Below are 18,000 nucleotides of genomic sequence, written 5' to 3'. Positions count from 1 at the left end.
TGTGGGTCCTCTTGAACTTTACATAAATACTTTGACCCTGCACCCACGTTTATGGTAGACTGGTTCAGAGTGCAAGCGTCTGATTCAGGTTATAATATATGTATATAATATATGTATATATACAGAGACTTAGATGCACAAGAGTCAGCATTTTGGCCACCCACTTGATGCCCCAAATCAGATTAATGTAAACATTTTGCTCTTGCGCCAGTGACTATATCATCTTGTGACCAAAATCAGTGTTGGCAGGCTTGTATTAAATACACACCTGGTGCAGTCCTCAACCCCTTTTCCCTTCTGGACAAACTGCTTCCTAAATTGTTTTTGTTAAGAATGGGATAATGTGTGTCCCTGAAATGGACTGTGAAGCTTCCAGTTCAGTCAAGATGGTCAAATCATAAGTCAATAGTGATTAAAGTATCAAATTTATACTAATCCACTGAAATTCATAAAGTGGCCTTTTAGAGTTTTAACATACACGTAAAATTTTACTGATGAATGTTCAGTGTGAAAACATTACATGAATAAAACATTAAAAAACAAACAAAACTACTGATAAGCTATCATATGTAATATGCAGAATACCTTTGTGGGCTTTATGTTGTTTCTATATAGAGGCAGAGATCCCTGCCATTTTTGACCAGTGGTACTTGTAAGCAATGTGTAGTATGTTTCGTTATTGTTTTGCCTTTTCTGTTTGTTTCAGCTGAATACAGAATGTGTTATTATATTAACGTTTTTCATAGGTATTGCGTATCAATATATTACATATCCTATAGGGACAAAAGTTTGTGGACATTTTGCTGTCTAATATATTGTTCCAAAACCTAATAAATTAATATGAAGGTTTGGTACTTTTTTTGGTGCTAAAACAGGCTCTCCTCGTTTGAGAAGGTTTTGCGCTAGAAGTTGAAAACATTTTTGGCATTTTCTTTTATTTATTCACAACCATTAGTGTACTATTGTCAAGGATATGGTTTGGCTCACTGTTTGTTTTCAGATGCATCCAACAGTTATTCAGTTGGTTTGAGATTATGGCTCTGTACAGGCCAGTCATGTTTTTCCACTGTTACCTTACCAACCAATTCTGTACGGACTTAACTTTGTGCATGGGGGTATTCTTTTGCTGATACACTACTGATTACACTACTCAAGCTACCATTTAGGATTATACTTGATAATGTAAACATAAAGTATGCATGCTATTTGGTGTGCCCTTTTTTCTATGATGCATCTTCTAATAAATTTGAATATACTCAAAATTCAATTGGGAGGTTATTTAATAAAAAGATTGAATATCTAAAACTGGAACAAATAATACCGACCCAAAAACTCGAATCGAATTCAACTAAACTCGAATGTCAGGAAGGCTATTAACATTTTCAAATGGGTCACTGGCCCTCTCTCATTGACTTATACATAAACTCGGCAGGTTTTGGGTGGCGAATAGTGGAATTTGAATTGTTTCAAGGGTCAAGGTTTGATAAATCTTGACATTCAAATTAAAATTCTAATAAGAGTTTGTATTATTCCCAATTCGAATTTTAGAGTTTTGAAAAAAAGAAAATTCGGTTTTACTTTTTGACCCTTAATAAATTTGCTTCTTAATGTTTTTTCTTAATCAAAGCTGTCTCTTGTTTAAAAGATATTTATTTGCATCATATTTTTTCTTACAAAAAGATAAATGTACATAAATATCATATAGTCATCATAAGGTTAAGTATTCACTTTACATTAACAAACTGCTATGCATTGTGTACTGTAGTTATCGGAGAACACCTAACCTAAATAAACGGTTTCTTTAAAAATGTACATTATGCTAAAGATTATAAAAATAAATTTAAAAAAATGGTTGGCAGTGTATTTTTTCCTTTCTAACTTCCTTTTGTATAAAAGAAATGGAGGAAAAAGTGAGAAGAGGACTAATTGCTTAATCTGTAATAGCCTAAGTAGCTAAACATTTCTGCCTTGCTTCCTTGTCCTCAAATGTTATCTTTTTATGCCTTTTGGGTTCAATCCAAGAATTGTGTTTCACAACATTATTTGGTATTGGATCAGCTTCCACTATAGAAACCACTCGTTTTTTCATTTTACTTTTCAGTACCTTTTGGAATTTTTGCCTTGTGAATGCATACAGTAATGGATGGAATATCGTGGTTCCATAGGCCATAACTAAAAATGACAGCCGTAGTTTTACCAAAAGGTCACTTGGCCCAAGACATAAAATTGTTGTATTTAAAATCGAAATTGGTGTCCAACAAAACAGGAAGGTCGAAATAATCAGTAATGACATTCTAAAAACTCTTTTCTGTCTTTCCCGTCTCTCTCTGTGCCTTTTGATTGCTCGACGCATGGCAATAATGACGGATACTGAAGTCCTTATACCAAGTACCACATTCCTACCACCGCTGCTTTGAGAAACATCTGTTGTCTCATGTTGAGTTGCTAGTGAAATTGTTTTCTTTTTTCTTGCTTTTTTCTTTTGCACTGTAGAAAACCTTGTGCCAATGCGAATGTTAAGAGCTTGAAGAATCTTGGTGTATGTGATCAGCATCACGATTATTGTGAAGAAAAATATTGGAATCTGAACTAGAAGGTGGTAATACATGCCAAGTTCAGTGTGATATTCATTTCTGCTAACACACAAAAGTGTCTTGTTTTCCCATTTGCTCTCGCTCTGAACACTGAAAAAGTTGACCTCAATGAAGGGAATCAAGAAAGAAAGAAAAGAAACTATCCAGGTTGTTGTCATTAATATTACAGCACGACCCATAGTAAGGATGCGACTTGCTGGTTTCACAGATATATCATAGCGGTCCAGAGTGATGGCAAACACATTGACAGCAGTGGCAACACTAGAAAAGGAGACACAAGCTTCATGGAAGCAGCAGATTACAGCATTGTTGCTCTCCGTTGGTAACAGAAGTATGACGGTTGTTAAAGGAATGCAGCCTACACATATAATTACATCAAGGACATGAAGGTTCATAGTGATAATGTTGCTGACTGAGTTAATTAAGTTGGATTTCATGCAGTAAAGTACAAGTACTGTAAGATTACTTCCAAGACCCAAAACCATTTCCAACACGAGGAAGCAAGTTAGAGAAATCTGGAAGCTAAGAGTATATGGGATTGGCTGGTACATATTGATGCTGATATCATCACGGACTGTTAAATTGACTTTAAGCTGCATGTTGATCTCCAACAAGGAATTGATACACATCTTTTTGAGTCAGGTGGCATGTATCCTGAAAGGAAAGGGAAATTACTGTTCATGTCAAAAATATTTTGATATAACATACATATATACAAAAAGTGAAATAAAGACCCAGTACCCCAAAGGTTAAATATACTTTAAGATATATTGTTGTTCAGAACACAAACACAACAATGTTTCAATGACCCAAAGCACCTTTATCATGCCATGAGCAAAATAATAAGAATATATATCATATTGTATGGTATCCGCTTCTTAAAGGGTAAAACAGAAAATAATAGTGGAGATTTTGTCCCATTTGTGGGAGTGGTGTAGATGTTTATTACATTTTTTTTGTGCATCAGTTATTGCGTGAGCATCTTAATGTAGATTAAGACACGGAGTCCTTGAAAATAACACCCATTGTCTTGGATGGACTGGAGAATATACAGTCATATGAAAAAGTTTGGGAACCTCTCTCAGCCTGCATAATAATTTACTCCACTTTCAACAAAAAAGATAACAGTGGTATGTCTTTCATTTCCCAGGAACATCTGAGTAATGGGGTGTTTTCTGAACAAAGATTGTTAGTGAAGCAGTATTCAGTTGTATGAAATGAAATCAAATGTGAAAAACTGGCTGTGCAAATTTGGCCTACCATTGCAATTTTGCTAATTTGAATGCATGTGACTGCTCAATACCAAATTGGTTGGATTAGTTAGTTAAGGCTTGAACTTCAAAGGCAGGTGTCTCCAATCATGAGAGGATATTTAAGGTGGCCAATTGCAAGTTGTTCTTCTGTTTGACTCTCCTCTGAAGAGTGACAGCATGGGATCATCAAAGCAGCTCAAAAGATCTGATAACAAAGATTGTTCAATATAATGGTTTAGGGGAAGGCTACAAAGCTACCCAAAGATCACCTCCAAAGACCTTCAAGAACATCTTGCTGCAGATGGTGTATCTGTACATCGTTCTACAATTCAGCGCAATTTACACAAAGAACATCTGCATGGCAGGGTGATGAGAAAGAAGCCCTTTCTGCACTGACACCCCAAACAGAGTAGCTTGATGTATGTAAAAGCTCATTTAGACAAACCACTCATTTTGGAACAAAGTGCTTTGGACTGATGAGATAAAAGATTGTTATTTGCTTTGGATGGCGGAAGAAGTACACCAAGAAAAACACCCGCTACATACTGTCAAATTTGGTGGAGTTTCAACATGCTGTGGGGCTGTGTGACTAGTTCATGGACTGGGGCCCTTGTTAAAGTCAAGGGACAGATGAATTCAACCCAACATCAACAAATTCTCCAGGATGATGTTCAAGCATCAGTCACAAAGTTGAAGTTACGCCGGAGTTGGATATTTCAACAAGACAATGACCCTAAACACGCTTCAAAATCTACAAAGGCATTAATGCAGAATGAGAAGTACAATGCTGGAATGGCCATCACAGTCCCCCCGATTAGAATATCATTGAAAATCTATGAGATGATTTGAAGCAGGCTGTCCATGCTCGGCAGCCATCAAATTTAACTGAACTGGAGAGATTTTGTATGGACGAATGGTCAAAAATACCACCATCCTGAATCCAGAAACTTATCAAAGGCTATAGGAGGCGTCTAGAGGATGTTACATTTGCAAAAGGAGGCTCAACTAAGTATTGATGTAATATCTCTATTGGGGGTGCCCGAATTTATGCACCTGTTTTATTTAGTTATGATGCATATTGCATATTTTCTGTTAATGTAATAAACTTTGTCACTTCTGAAATACTACTGTTTCCATAAGGCATGTTATACTGTATATTAAAAGGAAGTTGCTACTTTGAAAGCTCAGCCTATGATAAACAAAACTCCAAAGAATTACGAGGGGTTCTCAAACTTTTTCATATGACTGTAATTGCATCTGTATAGTGTATTGGCCTAAAATATCCTTTCCTTGCAAATCCTTTGTTTTACCTTTTTTCCAGAATGCTTGGAACCTGGTGTTTCCCAGATAATGGCCTTTTATATAATGTGGGTCACCATCTTAAATCTACTAATAAAATTGTTTAAATATTAAATAAATCCAATAAGATTGTTTTGTCACCAATATGGATTCATAAGATCTTAGGTGGCATGAAGCACAAGGTACTGTTTTATTGTTACAGAGAAAAATGAAATAATTTCCAAAAATATGAACTATTTGCTTAAAATGGCTTTCCTGTAATTTGGAGATCTCTGGATATTGTGTGCGCATACCTATTGCATTTTGTTGAAGATTACACAAAACGGTGTGATGTAAAGTTTTTCTTTGATACCTTTGAAATTCCTAGATATTCCTTGAATATATATATATATTGCCATTCACCTTAGTTATGGTTGTTGTGGTTTAGCAGTAGCTTTGACTGGTTACAAGGCTATATCTCTGTTATTGTGTGATCGTGAGATTGGAAATGAATGTAGTCATGCAGTTAGAACAATTAGGGGGTTATTTATTAAAGTCCTATTTTTTCTGGTCTGACTTTTAAAAGGGAAAAACACAATTAAAAAATAAATTGACTACTATATAACTACTGTCCCATATAGGTAACTAGGATAGCTATGTTATTTATAAACATTGTAGTCTGTGAAGAATGTATATTCAAATTCCTAAACCCCTCCTTCCCCCCCTCTATCTTCTCCTTTCTTTTCTCCCCTGTTTAGTTTTATATTCTACAGTCTGTAATACAATAAAGTTGTTACATCACAGGAAAAAAAGATTGTACTCTACAGCTTAAATATATGTAACGAATAAATGAATATAACATCTGACTGCCAAAATGTTAAATAAAAAGTTTAAAAAAAAAATGAAAAAAAGAAATTGAGTTCTTAAAATGTATTAAACTCCAATGGTGTTAAAAGTCTGGATAAAAAAGTACTCCAACTCAGACCTGCCGAGTTCACTTAGAAGTCAGTTCTAGATGTCCTGTTGAGATCCTAATCTGCGCTGGGTTTTGTTCAATAATCCAAAGATTTCATCGTTATTTGGGGTGTGAAATCTGAAAAAGTTGGAAGTTTCGGGCATTAAATCCGAAAAAGTCAGAGGTTTGGATGAGAACTCAGGGTTACTGAAATATGCTTTTAGCACAAAGTTGGCACTGGAACTAGTCTGAGGAAGTTCATTTGAAGGTGTACAACCCTTATATTTCCCAAGTACAGCAATTTTATTCTACCCCAACTTTTACACTGTTCTTTGTGTAAAATATTTTAAACGTTTATAAACGTTTAAATATATATATGCCCCTTTCAGTGTTCTTATGGAGATCTAAAGAGATGTCCATGTTGATTTTAACATTGCCCTTGTGTTATTATTTTAAAGCAAAATATAATACTTGATTAAACTTTTCTTCCTTTTGTATTCCTATACCGTACAGTGCAGTGTGTGCAGTTTAATTCAACTTTGGGATAGTGAGAAAAAAAACTCCTGTGTGTGCATCCTGAGCATTTATGGGGCAAAGTACAGGAAACACTGGACACCATTGAGTAGGGGCATTCCATATAAGCTATTAATATAAGCTATTAAATGTAAGGATAACTAGCTAATAGAAACTGTTAAATGCTTAAAGGGCACCTGTTGGGCAAAAATATTATCCCCAACCAAAGGTGCAGGCTAATAGAGCCAGCACTCCAGTTGAGGGTAACATTATTTTTTTTAATTGCTCCCCGACAGCTCTAGGCCACCCACACTGGGAGCGAGCTCCCGGTACAAGCGGCCGATCGGACGGGGAGCTCCCTCTGTTAGCCCGAACCTTTGGTTGGGGATAGTATTTTTGGCCAACAGGTGTCTTTGAAGGGTTGGGAAAACAAGCAAGCACTTTACTGTACCAACATTTCCAAAGAAAAATAATTTTTCTTAATTTTATACATGGACATGACTGATGCCATATCATATTATAAATACAATACTCCACATTCTTCCTTTGTTAAACAATTAAAAATCCTGATCCCTAACATGCCACGTAAAATAGGTATTGTTTGTTTTGACCTAGGCGTAGCAATAAATTATTACTGACCTGACATGATGCTTTTTACATAGCAAGTTATATGGTTTTTGTGGGGTTTGTTTTGTGCACCAACAAGTAGTTTAGAGTAGTCTACTGCATGTGTACAGTAAGTACAGCAAATCATGATTTTTCTGGACCAATAATTTAATGTTTCTTTTTGGTTTGATATGATGTAAAACAATTATTTTAAGCCTTATGTTTTGGTGTATTTATGAGGTTTATAGGACTGGAGTTTGAACTTGACTGTATACATAACATGCATTTAAGGTCAGTGTATCTAAAGCCATGTTTGTGGTACATTGCACTACCACTGCAGGAGCATTCTCTCCCCTGCCCTACAGCAGATGCCCTGCACATCTGGAAGTACATCTGGTTTGGCAAGTCATCTCTGTGGCAGAGAAATCAGCATTTATACACACATGCTACTGTACCCGAAAGCAGGTGTCTAGCATTTTGCATTTACATTCTAGGGGACAAGCTCAATACAGATTCTTTATCTATATTATTTTACATTCACATTTGAAAATATAGATTTTTCACAGGGGTCATGATAGCACAGTTAATTTACAGTGCTACAGTATATTTATCTTAGTGCAGTATAGGTGCCTAACTTCTTATATTGACATACTTTTGTTGTTACTTTATTCATTAACGTCAAGTCTATTCCAAGCATATTACACTCTAAACTAGGGCATTAAAGAATGCTTAATCTTAAGATTTGTTTGACTACAAATGCCCTCTAGCCTCAGCCAGCTGTTGGGATGCAGAAGATGCTTAGCCAGCGGTTTGCTGATGAAGATGTCTGGGAGTTGTAGTATAAAGGAGGATTTAACCTCTTATTAAAAAAAAAACCTACCCCCCTACCCTACATAGACCCCCTCCCTCCTCCCCCACCAGCCTAACTGCTACCCCGGGGAAATGCCCCTAACTTTTTACTTACCCCTTAGTGCAGATTCAGGGATCGCAGTTCATGTCAGCCATCTTCCGGGTCTTCGGTAATCTGAGTATGAGACCGGCGCATGTGCAGTTGGAGCAATTTCCTGGCAGCCGACAACTGCACATTTGCCGAAGCACCGGAAGAAGACCCAAAGACCCGGAAGATGGCTGCCAGGAACTGTGATTCCTGAATCTGAATGGAGGGGTAAATAAAAAGTTAGGGGCATTTTCCCAGGGTAGCAGCTAGCTTGGGGGGAGTCTGTGTAGGGTAGGGGGGTAGGGTTTTTTTTTTTTTATTAAGGGTTTGTTTCTACTTTAAAAACTGCTTAAAGGTTATAGGTGTCTTCCTTTCTATAAATTACATTCTACAAACTGTGATGTGCCTGAAGTTTTTGTCTGATAGGAGCACTTGTATTAAATGTTTTTTGCTGTACTTATTTTCTAATTTAGACAGGTCTGTCCAACCAATTCCGATCATTGTATAAGCAAGCGCTGCTTTAATTTCACCAAAACACATATATACAACGTACAGTTTCCATTTGCAGCAGTGACAACAATATTTACAGAATAATGACACAACTTTTGGAGCTGGTCCAATACTAAAATACCAGTTTCCGCTGATAGGAAAGTGTGTGCAGTGTAAGCTTGAAATCTTTGTGAAAATGGAAAATGGAAAACCTGCCAGATTTCAGACTGACTGGACATAAAGCATCAGGCCTCTGTGACAGACGGTAGATTTCCGTTATGGTTTGAAGAAGAGTTTAACAAAAATGACTCTTCTCTGAGACCGCCAGTTTGGCATTTTCTCATTAATATTGGGGCACAATATAGTTTGGCATATAGTGCAGGAATGTCCAGCTCTTAGCCCTTCAGTTTTTGTTAAACTGTGGTCTTTAGCATCAGTCAAATTGTCTCTCGGTGTATTCTGAGAGTTGTAGTTCTTCCAAGTTGTTGAGAAGCTAAACATTGTTTGGCATTATGATTTTTTTTCCTCTAATCTGTCCTTCAGTGTAATAATGACTTTTAGTTAATTAGATTGTTTTCACTATATAGTGCATCTGCTTGTGTATATATATGTGTGTATATATATATATATATATATGTATATATATATATATATATATATATATATATATATATATATGTATATGTGTGTGTGTGATGTGCCATTGCTAAAGTGTGAAGTGTATATAAAAGAAATGACAGTTGTAAAAAAAAAAACTAACAATAAAAGTAAAATTTCCTATAAGAACATACATGCAAAGGTTGCTACTTTATGTACTGGATCTATTACCTGAAAACCCATTATTCAGAAATCTCTGAATACACAAAGCTGTTTTCCATAGAGTCATATTTAAGCAGACAATTCTTTTATTTTGTCTTTTGCTCTGTAGTAATAAAACCGTGCTTTGTATTTGGCGGTAGCTAATCCAGCATATATCCATATTGGTTCCAAAACAATCCTATTAGGTTTTTCTTTTTTTTTTTAAATACTTCTAGAAGCTTTAGGATATTGAAATAACCATTATGCAGAAAATCCCAGGTGCTAAGCATTCCAGATAAGTCCCCATGTATAACTCTTCACCTCAACTACATATATCATTACTAATGAAAATCGATTGTGCTTTAAATAACTAATAGTGCAGTCTTTGGCTTTACATGATGTATTGAGTTGTTTAATTTGATTTTTGTGGGTACATCACATGACTGACAGGAGGGCGGAATGATCTACAGAATGCTAAGCTGAAACCATCTTATCAGTGCTGCAGGATGTTTGTTGTTTTTCATTTTCAAACTATTTTTATGTAAGCTGTGTGTTGTAGAAAAACTATTTCTGCAGCTCTGGGGTATTCTTGTGACCTGATTACCAAAAAAAAAACAACACGTTGTGCAATCTTGCGTTCATATATACTATATATACACACATACACACATATATATATATATATATATATATATATATATATATATATATATATATATATATTTAGCCATAGCTAGTCAGCAATTAAACTATACTTCCATGGTTCAGTATCCACTTTTCAGGAACAGCAATATAGGAAATTTCCTGTTAATCAATGCTCACCATTTTGGTTTTAGACCGACACACCTGCAAAGAATGAGTCTGCGTGGATTCTGTTCTTCTACACATCCCAGTCTTGTTGCTTTGTTACAGAATTACATTCTTGCTCCATAATTTGACTTTATAATGTAAAATAGAGATTTTATGCAAAATCCATTCTGCAGCTTAGATAGTCTGCTAGTACAAATCCAACTCTTTTCCTTCCTTAGGCTGCAGGGGGGGACTGTTGGAACCCAAATGCTGTGCCCTTTAATAGAAAAGATATGTTATAAGTATATATGTTGTAGTAGTGGTACTTATAATGCACTGCCTTGCCAAATGAATAATTGGTATTCTTAAAATGGACAAATCATATTTTAATTCTACATGAACTTGTTGGTTAGATACGAGATTAAACCACATATACATAGCTGAAGTACATGCCTATACTTTGCATTTGCGTGATAAATAGCATGGGTATGATTTTAGGAAATACCTGATTGAGCATGTCAGTGACTCTTTTATAATTGAGATACTGGCCAACTCACAGGTGTTCTGGCAGGAAAACCCTTGCTAGCACTAGCTCCCTGTTGATCAACAGCTCTCATTGAACTATACATATGAGCAGCATTATGCATCTGTGTTCTAGCCACAGTCAAATATTTCTTAAACACATATGATTATTGTGAATTAAAAGCAAATTATTTCCATTTAAGGTAAATGACAGAAAGAAATCATACCCTGTATTACCTTGTGAACTGTCACTCTACTTCCTCCTGACACTAATGGGCTTTTCAGCTACATAGCAAGTAGTTTGTGCAGACATTAGGAAGGGTCTATCTGGGCTTAGGTACAATTGTTTTCTTCCCCTATAAACCCTAATTTGAATAATTGCCATATGAGTTCATTAGTTATTCTCTCATGCTTAATGCCATGCAAATAAGTTGTTTCATGTTTACAACCATTCTCCTTTCCCTATAATCACTATGTAAATCTGACTGAATTGAAGGATATATTCAAATGCATTTACTATAAGGATAACCTGGAACACTCTTTGTGCTGTTATCTGATCAAAACTGCAGTACTTTCATCCTGCTAATGTGAATGCTTTTGATTTATATAATATCTATTTGAATTCATGCATACATAATGTGCATACAGCACCCACAGAATAGTACTTTCCATGGGTAACTAAGCAAATGAGAGATTTTTTAGATGTAACATTACAGTCAAAATATGTTGTGTTGGAAGGTAATTCTCTAGGTGAAATTAGATGAAGCTAGAAGAAATAAACTCAGCACCTCACACAAGTACATGCAGTATCTTACCTCTTTTAAGAATATAAATCCATTTTGTATCAGTTCGAGATTAGATTGCTGCATTTTGCTCACTTGAAGGCAAAGCATGTCGGAAAGCAGGTGCAAAATCTTTATCCAGAAAATAACCTTAACGAAAGTATATTCTTCTGCTGAGCCATTGTTTCAGCACAGTGGTAACCTACAGAGCATGTATTCCTGCTCGGAGGCTGCTGTGGTCACCAGTTCCCCTACTGCCAAATCAATAAGCATCTGAAAATACACGATGAAAGTAATTTAACATACTGAAAGCTGCTGCTCTCCAGAGACATCAGTGAGACCCTGCCTTTATGTAAGAGAGCAGCAGTGCTTGTGGAAGTGGATGTTTGGTGTGCTTTTGCAGAATGTACAGCTTGCCTCGGTGCTTCCCTACACTGCAGAGAGGTGCAGTGCATTCACTAATTTTGATTGGCCAGATTTGTTAGGATTAAACTGTCTTCATGTATATAGAGGACTACCTAGTATTTTTAAATTCTTCAATGAAGCATGATTTATTAAAAATACAGTGCAATAAGGATCATTTAATGTTGTTTTCCCACAGTTAATTCTAAATATTAGGGGCGTTTAATAGATAAGCTCACATAATGAATTCTAATATCAATCCATATTTGTATTTACTGAAATGTTGCAGTTATTAATTTCTACATTGCAGATGTACAGAAAGCATTGCAAAACATTATTGCATGGCATTTTTGCCAATTTTATTTTTGTTTGTCCATATCTGTATCTGTATACACAATGCACTGCAAAAATGCATGAGAACCTAATATTTACAGACTAACCTTGATTTTGATATCTCTCATGTTTTCCCACATTGTACATTTTTTTTCTTTTCTGTATTTTACACCTTTTATTTTATTGTACAGGTATGGGATCTATTATCAAGAAAGCTCCAAATTATGGAGGTTATCTCTCATAGACTCCATTATAATGAAATATATAATGAAATAATCCAAATTTTTAAAAATGATTTCCTTTTTCTCTGTAATAATAAAAAGGAATCTTGTACTTGATCCCCACTAAAGCTGGCCATAGAAGCAACAATATAGTCATGCTAATCGAAGTTTCAGGCGATTGCTGTCACACTCATTGTCTGATTTGTTATTTTACTACTTTATTTTATCTGAATGTTAATGGCAGGTTGGAAGATTGGGACATCCAATTGTTCGTCCGATGCAAAGGTAAAATCTGCATGTCTATTGCCAGTTTAAGATATAATTAATCCTTACTGAAAGAAAACCAGCTTTTGGATTTTTTTATTGTTTACATGATTTTCTAGTAAAAAAAATCTAGATAATAGCTCTCCAAATAAATCTTTATTGAAATTAAAACACAATTCATTCCAAGTAAATCGTGAAATACTCACATCTCAAGCATAATATTCTATTAGTATATTACACAATAATGGAGCAAATGTATCCAAGATGTGGACATTCAGGGTTTTAGGCACATTATTATACAGGTAGTTTTTTTACCTTTCACAATGAAAACCAAAATAGTCTATTCAAGTGTTATAAATCTTCCAAAATCATCCACATGAGCCCAGGAATTCCCCAGCTCTGGAGTAAAAGTGTAGCAGCAGGACACTTAGCAGCTTGACTGCTTATTCTGCCCCATGAACATCCCACATAAACAGGAACTAGCCAACCTTATAGATACAAACATATGAACAGGTGGTACCAAAAATAGGACAAAAGCCCAAAAAGAAGCCAAAAGCAATAACGCGCTGGAAAAAAAATTGGAATAATTACCACTTACCTCAGATGAGGATCCAGCAATGTCATTCTAAATGCTTTTGAACAGGTTGTAAATAGATAGGATATGGGCACCTTTATAAAAAAAAGTAGAAGCCCTTCCAACCCTTCTCTCCTTTTCCCTTCTCCTCCTTGGTCCCAATTTAGTATGTGGTGGAGAGACTGGGCAGATTATTGGGGCTGGGTAAGAAACACCAGTTGTACTACACATTGGTAGCAATGACAAAGTCAGAGGAAGGGGGCAGTTTTCAAAAATAATTTTTCAAAGATAATTTTTGAAAACTAGGTAAAAGTTTAAGGTGGGTGGTTTGCCAAGTTCTTATTTCAGAGGGATTATCAATGGTACGTTAAGGAGGCAGTGTGAGCCTATGGAGGTTAATTTGTTGCTAAGAAACTTAAGGAGTAAGTAGTAAGAGTAGTGTAAGGAGGAGGGCTTTAGGTTTTTTTCAGAACAGGGCAAATACAGTATTTTACAATCGGCTACAAGCCCTCCTGGAGTGGTCGGGGGTATCCTATAAGGCTGGCAGAACCAGAAGTTACATATACAAAGTATAAAAAGTCCCTGTTTCAGGCCTTTGTCTTTTTAGACTTGTTTCTTCTTCTAAGTCCTTTCTTCTCTGACCTTGCTTTTTTTATCCTGAGATCTGTTTTGGATCTGTCCAAATCCTTGCCTGTTTTGTAATACACTTCTGCCTCTTGATATGACATTGTTTTGCCCGTTTAAATGCAGGCATTCCTTGAGACCCCATTCTTGCCTTTGTCTTCTGAATGCTATTGTTTTAATTAACTCTTATTTAGCCAATCAAGTCTGTCTATGCAAACTCTGTTTGCGCAGTCAAAACTACTGCAGTTTCTCTTCCTCTCTACTTTACCTGTAAATAGCGAGAGACCTTAGTAAGAATTTACTCGTCTCCTCTTGAATGTCAGTCATGGCTTGCTGCTAGCTGTGGAGGACCCAGCAGTTGAGCGCATTGTGCTCACAGCTATTAATATCTTTATCTCATGGCACAGTGTTCCAGTACACTTACTGGACTACTGAACTAGAGCAGACATAACTGCTAATTATTCTTGATTGTCTGCCTCTCAATATTTAAGTGCTTAATAGCTTTATAGATATCTGTTAAGCCTGCTAGTTTCTTGCTACAGGTGTAGGATCCCTTATCCAGAAACCCGATATCCAGAATGCTCCAAATTACGGAATGGCAGTCTCCCATAGACTCCATTTTATCCAAATAATCAAAATTTTTTAAAATGATTTACTTTTTCTCTGTAATAATAAAACATTAGCTTGTGCTTGATCCAAACTAAGATATAATGAATCCTTATTGGAAGCAAAACCAATAGTTTAAATGAATTTCTAGTAGACTTAAGGCACGAAGACCCAAATTACGGAAAGATCCGTTATCCGGAAAACCCCAAGTCCCGAGCATTCAGGATAACTGGTCCCATACCTGCATTTAAAAGGCCTCTACCCATCCTGAATTTGCCATATGCCCATTTTATACGTGCACATTCAGCTTCTCCAATTAGCATGACTCATACAGGGTGGGACTGACCCACCAGGATACCATGGAAAAACCATGATTGGCCCTGGTCTGGTGGTCCTTGTACAGTATTTACAATTTGTGTTGACAGATATATATGGCAGTCTTGTTTAAACCTACCACTTCCCACACACATAAAATAGATGCAAGTCTTGTCCACAAGTCCTTGCCACCTACAGCTGACTCTTGTTTAGTTTTTGAAGCAGAGATTAGCATTCTAGCGCACAATCTCTTTGCTTCGTCTGTATTTCCAAACTCTCAAACACAGGCAAAAATGTTGAAATGGGAAAAGCACGAGTTAACTGAATGCACCCCAGAGGCAGCTTCTGATGCAGCAGGAAGAATTTAAATCTTCAGAAATATCTGGACGGGACTTGCTGTAGCCACAAAATATTTGCAGCAGGACAGCACATGGTATGAGAAAGTGAAGACCACAATGTCTCATGTGCTCCTGGATCAAATGGATTAGGTTACCGGAGGGATCTGCTGCTTAATTCTCCTAATTAATTTCTCCTCAATACTTCAACTATACTACTAACCCCTTTTCTGGCAGTGTGGCAACTTTCCACGTGAGGCCTATTTTAAAGGAAGGTTAGCAAGCTTTAAAGGGGATAATGACTTTTAAGTTAACTTTTAGTATGTTATTGAATGGCTAAATCGAAGCAACTTTTCATTTGACATTCATGTTTTCTTATTTATAGTTTTTAATAATGTGCCTTCTTCTTCGTCTTCTTCTAACTCATTTTCCCTATCTTTCAAATATGGGTCACTGACCCCATCTAAAAACAGATGCTTTGTAAGGCTACAAAAATAATGTTATTGCTACTTTTTATTACTCCTCTTTCTATTCAGGCCCTCTACTAAATATACTAATATGTATATTAAGTGTAAATTTTAGTAACAATATAGCCTTGATATTATGTGTGTACAAGAAATTATCCAAGTCCCTCTTAAAGACATTAATAGAATCAGACATCACGTCATCCAGCAGGGTATTCAATTACCTCACTGTCCTCACTGTGAAGAACCACCTACGTTGCTTCAAATGAAAGTCCTTTTTTTCTAGTCTTAAGAGGTGGCTTCTGGTTCGATGATCCATTTTATGGATTGGTTTTGGATGTTACTACTACAGTAACAGGACTGTCCAAACAAAGGACTGTATGTGGCCCCCCATTGCATTAAATGGCCCTTGAGCCATAGAGCATTTTAATATGACATATTTGACATATAAATATCCAAGTATTTGTCTTCACATTTGCTCTTCTAACTGCAGTTCTTTTGCTGCATATATCTATGGGACACTGGATAGATGGTGCAAGTCCCAGTGTATACAACTAGTCCTATATACAGTACATATGCAGCATAGTTGCATCGAGATCAGTTTACTGGAGGCAGAATTAAGAAAGTGCACTAGTAGTGTTAAGTCTACAGCAATTCTCAATCTTGAAACCATTTAACCATTGATCTGAACAGCTTATTTACTACAAATACCTAAGATTTATATGGTCATCATATTCCCTACTCTTTTTAGGCATGTGTTTGCTGAAACTCATAGAGAGTGAAAGTATGATCCAATCATAACTGTACCATGAAAATCTTGGAGGCAGGTGTTAATTGAACAGAATTGTGAACTGTTGAGAACTGGCTGGGTAAATATATAAAACCATAATTGTGTGTGGCTGACTGCTATATGTTTATGGATGGTTATCTAGCTTGAAATAAGTGGCCTCCATAAAACTTCCTTGTTTAAAACCCCTTGTGTTTTTTGGCTTCTTACCACAGAAGTTGGACAACACTGATCTAATGTATCAGCCATTAAGACTGATTCAGGGAGAGAATTCCACATTGTCACAGTTCTCACTGTTAAATAATATTTAGCCAGAATCTCTTTTCTTCTAATCGGAATGGGTGACCTTGTGTCAGATGGAATGACCTTCTGGTAAATAAAGCATTATAGAGATTATTATATAATCCCCTTATATATATATACATGGTTATCATATCACCCCTTAAGCGCCTCTTCTCCAGCGTGAACAACCCCAACTTGGCCAGTCTTTCCTCATAGCTGAGATTTTCCATACCTTTTACCAGCTTAGTTGCCCTTCTCTGCACCCTCTCTAATTCAATAATGTCCTTATTGAGCGCTGGAGACCAAGACTGTACAGCATATTATTTTGGGGCATTGCCAGTGCTCTGTACAAAGGAAGTAAAAAACCCTTCTCCCGCAAATCTATGCACCTTTTAATACAGCTCAAGACCTTATTTGCCCTTGATGCTGCAGACTGACATTACTTGCTACAGCCAAGTTTATTATGTTCAAGGACTCCAAGGTCCTTTTTCCATTATGGATTTGCCTAGTTCAGTCCCATTAAGGATATACGTGTTTTTACATCCCAGGTGCATGACTTTACATTTATCAACATTGAATCTCATCTGCCACTTAGCTGCCCAAATTGTCAGTTTGTCAAGATATCGAATCCTGTATGGAATTAGTGGGGTTGCATTGTTTAGTGTCATTTGCAAACACTGATGCATTACCTACAATATCCTCCCCAAAGTCATTAATGAACAAGTTAAACCCAATACAGAGCCCTGAGGAACTCCACTAAGAACCTTTCTCCAAGTAGAGAATGTACCATTCACAACCACCCTCTGTACATGATCCTGTAGCCAGTTTCCTATCCATGTGCAAACTACTTCATTAAGCCCAATAGACCTTAGTTTAGAAAGCAGTAGTTTGTAGGCCAAAATCCATATAGATCACATCTACTGCTCCCCCACTGTCCAGCATCTTACCTCATCATAAAAAAGTAAATGCCATTCACTAGGACAAAATTTTGAATGTAATCCATTAACAAGCCTTCAAATAATTTACGTACCACAAATGTCAAATTTACTGGAGTATAATTGCTAGGCTGAGATCTTAATCCCTTTTTAAATAAAGGAATGACATCCGCTTTCCTCCAATCCATAGGCACCATACCAGATGAAAGCGAATCAGAGAAAATCAGAAGTAGAAGCTGGTCTAAAACTGAACTAAGCTCTTTTAAAACCCAGGGGTGTATGCCATCTGGCCCTTGCAACTTGTTCACATTCATTTGCACTAAAACTTTATGAACCAGATCC

The 18,000-nt window shown here is 36.3% G+C and overlaps 1 protein-coding gene and 1 pseudogene across 1 annotated transcript; one reads left to right on the top strand and one right to left on the bottom strand.

The window, feature by feature from the left end:
* LOC108712348 overlaps window positions 1-18,000 on the top strand; it is a 115,723-nt pseudogene that overhangs the window by 26,327 nt on the left and 71,396 nt on the right.
* Window positions 1,376-11,912, bottom strand: gpr22.S (G protein-coupled receptor 22 S homeolog). Its single transcript, XM_018255785.2, has 3 exons — window positions 11,550-11,912; window positions 10,246-10,489; window positions 1,376-3,248 (listed from the first exon to the last, which is right to left on the bottom strand). Exon 3 carries the CDS (start codon window positions 3,221-3,223, stop codon window positions 1,946-1,948), a length of 1,278 nt encoding a protein of 425 aa, XP_018111274.1. The 5' UTR covers window positions 3,224-3,248; window positions 10,246-10,489; window positions 11,550-11,912; the 3' UTR covers window positions 1,376-1,945.

The sequence above is a fragment of the Xenopus laevis genome, chromosome 3S (assembly GCF_017654675.1).
Source record: "Xenopus laevis strain J_2021 chromosome 3S, Xenopus_laevis_v10.1, whole genome shotgun sequence".
Lineage (NCBI taxonomy): Eukaryota > Metazoa > Chordata > Amphibia > Anura > Pipidae > Xenopus > Xenopus laevis.
This window is presented reverse-complemented; position numbering and strand designations above follow the sequence as displayed.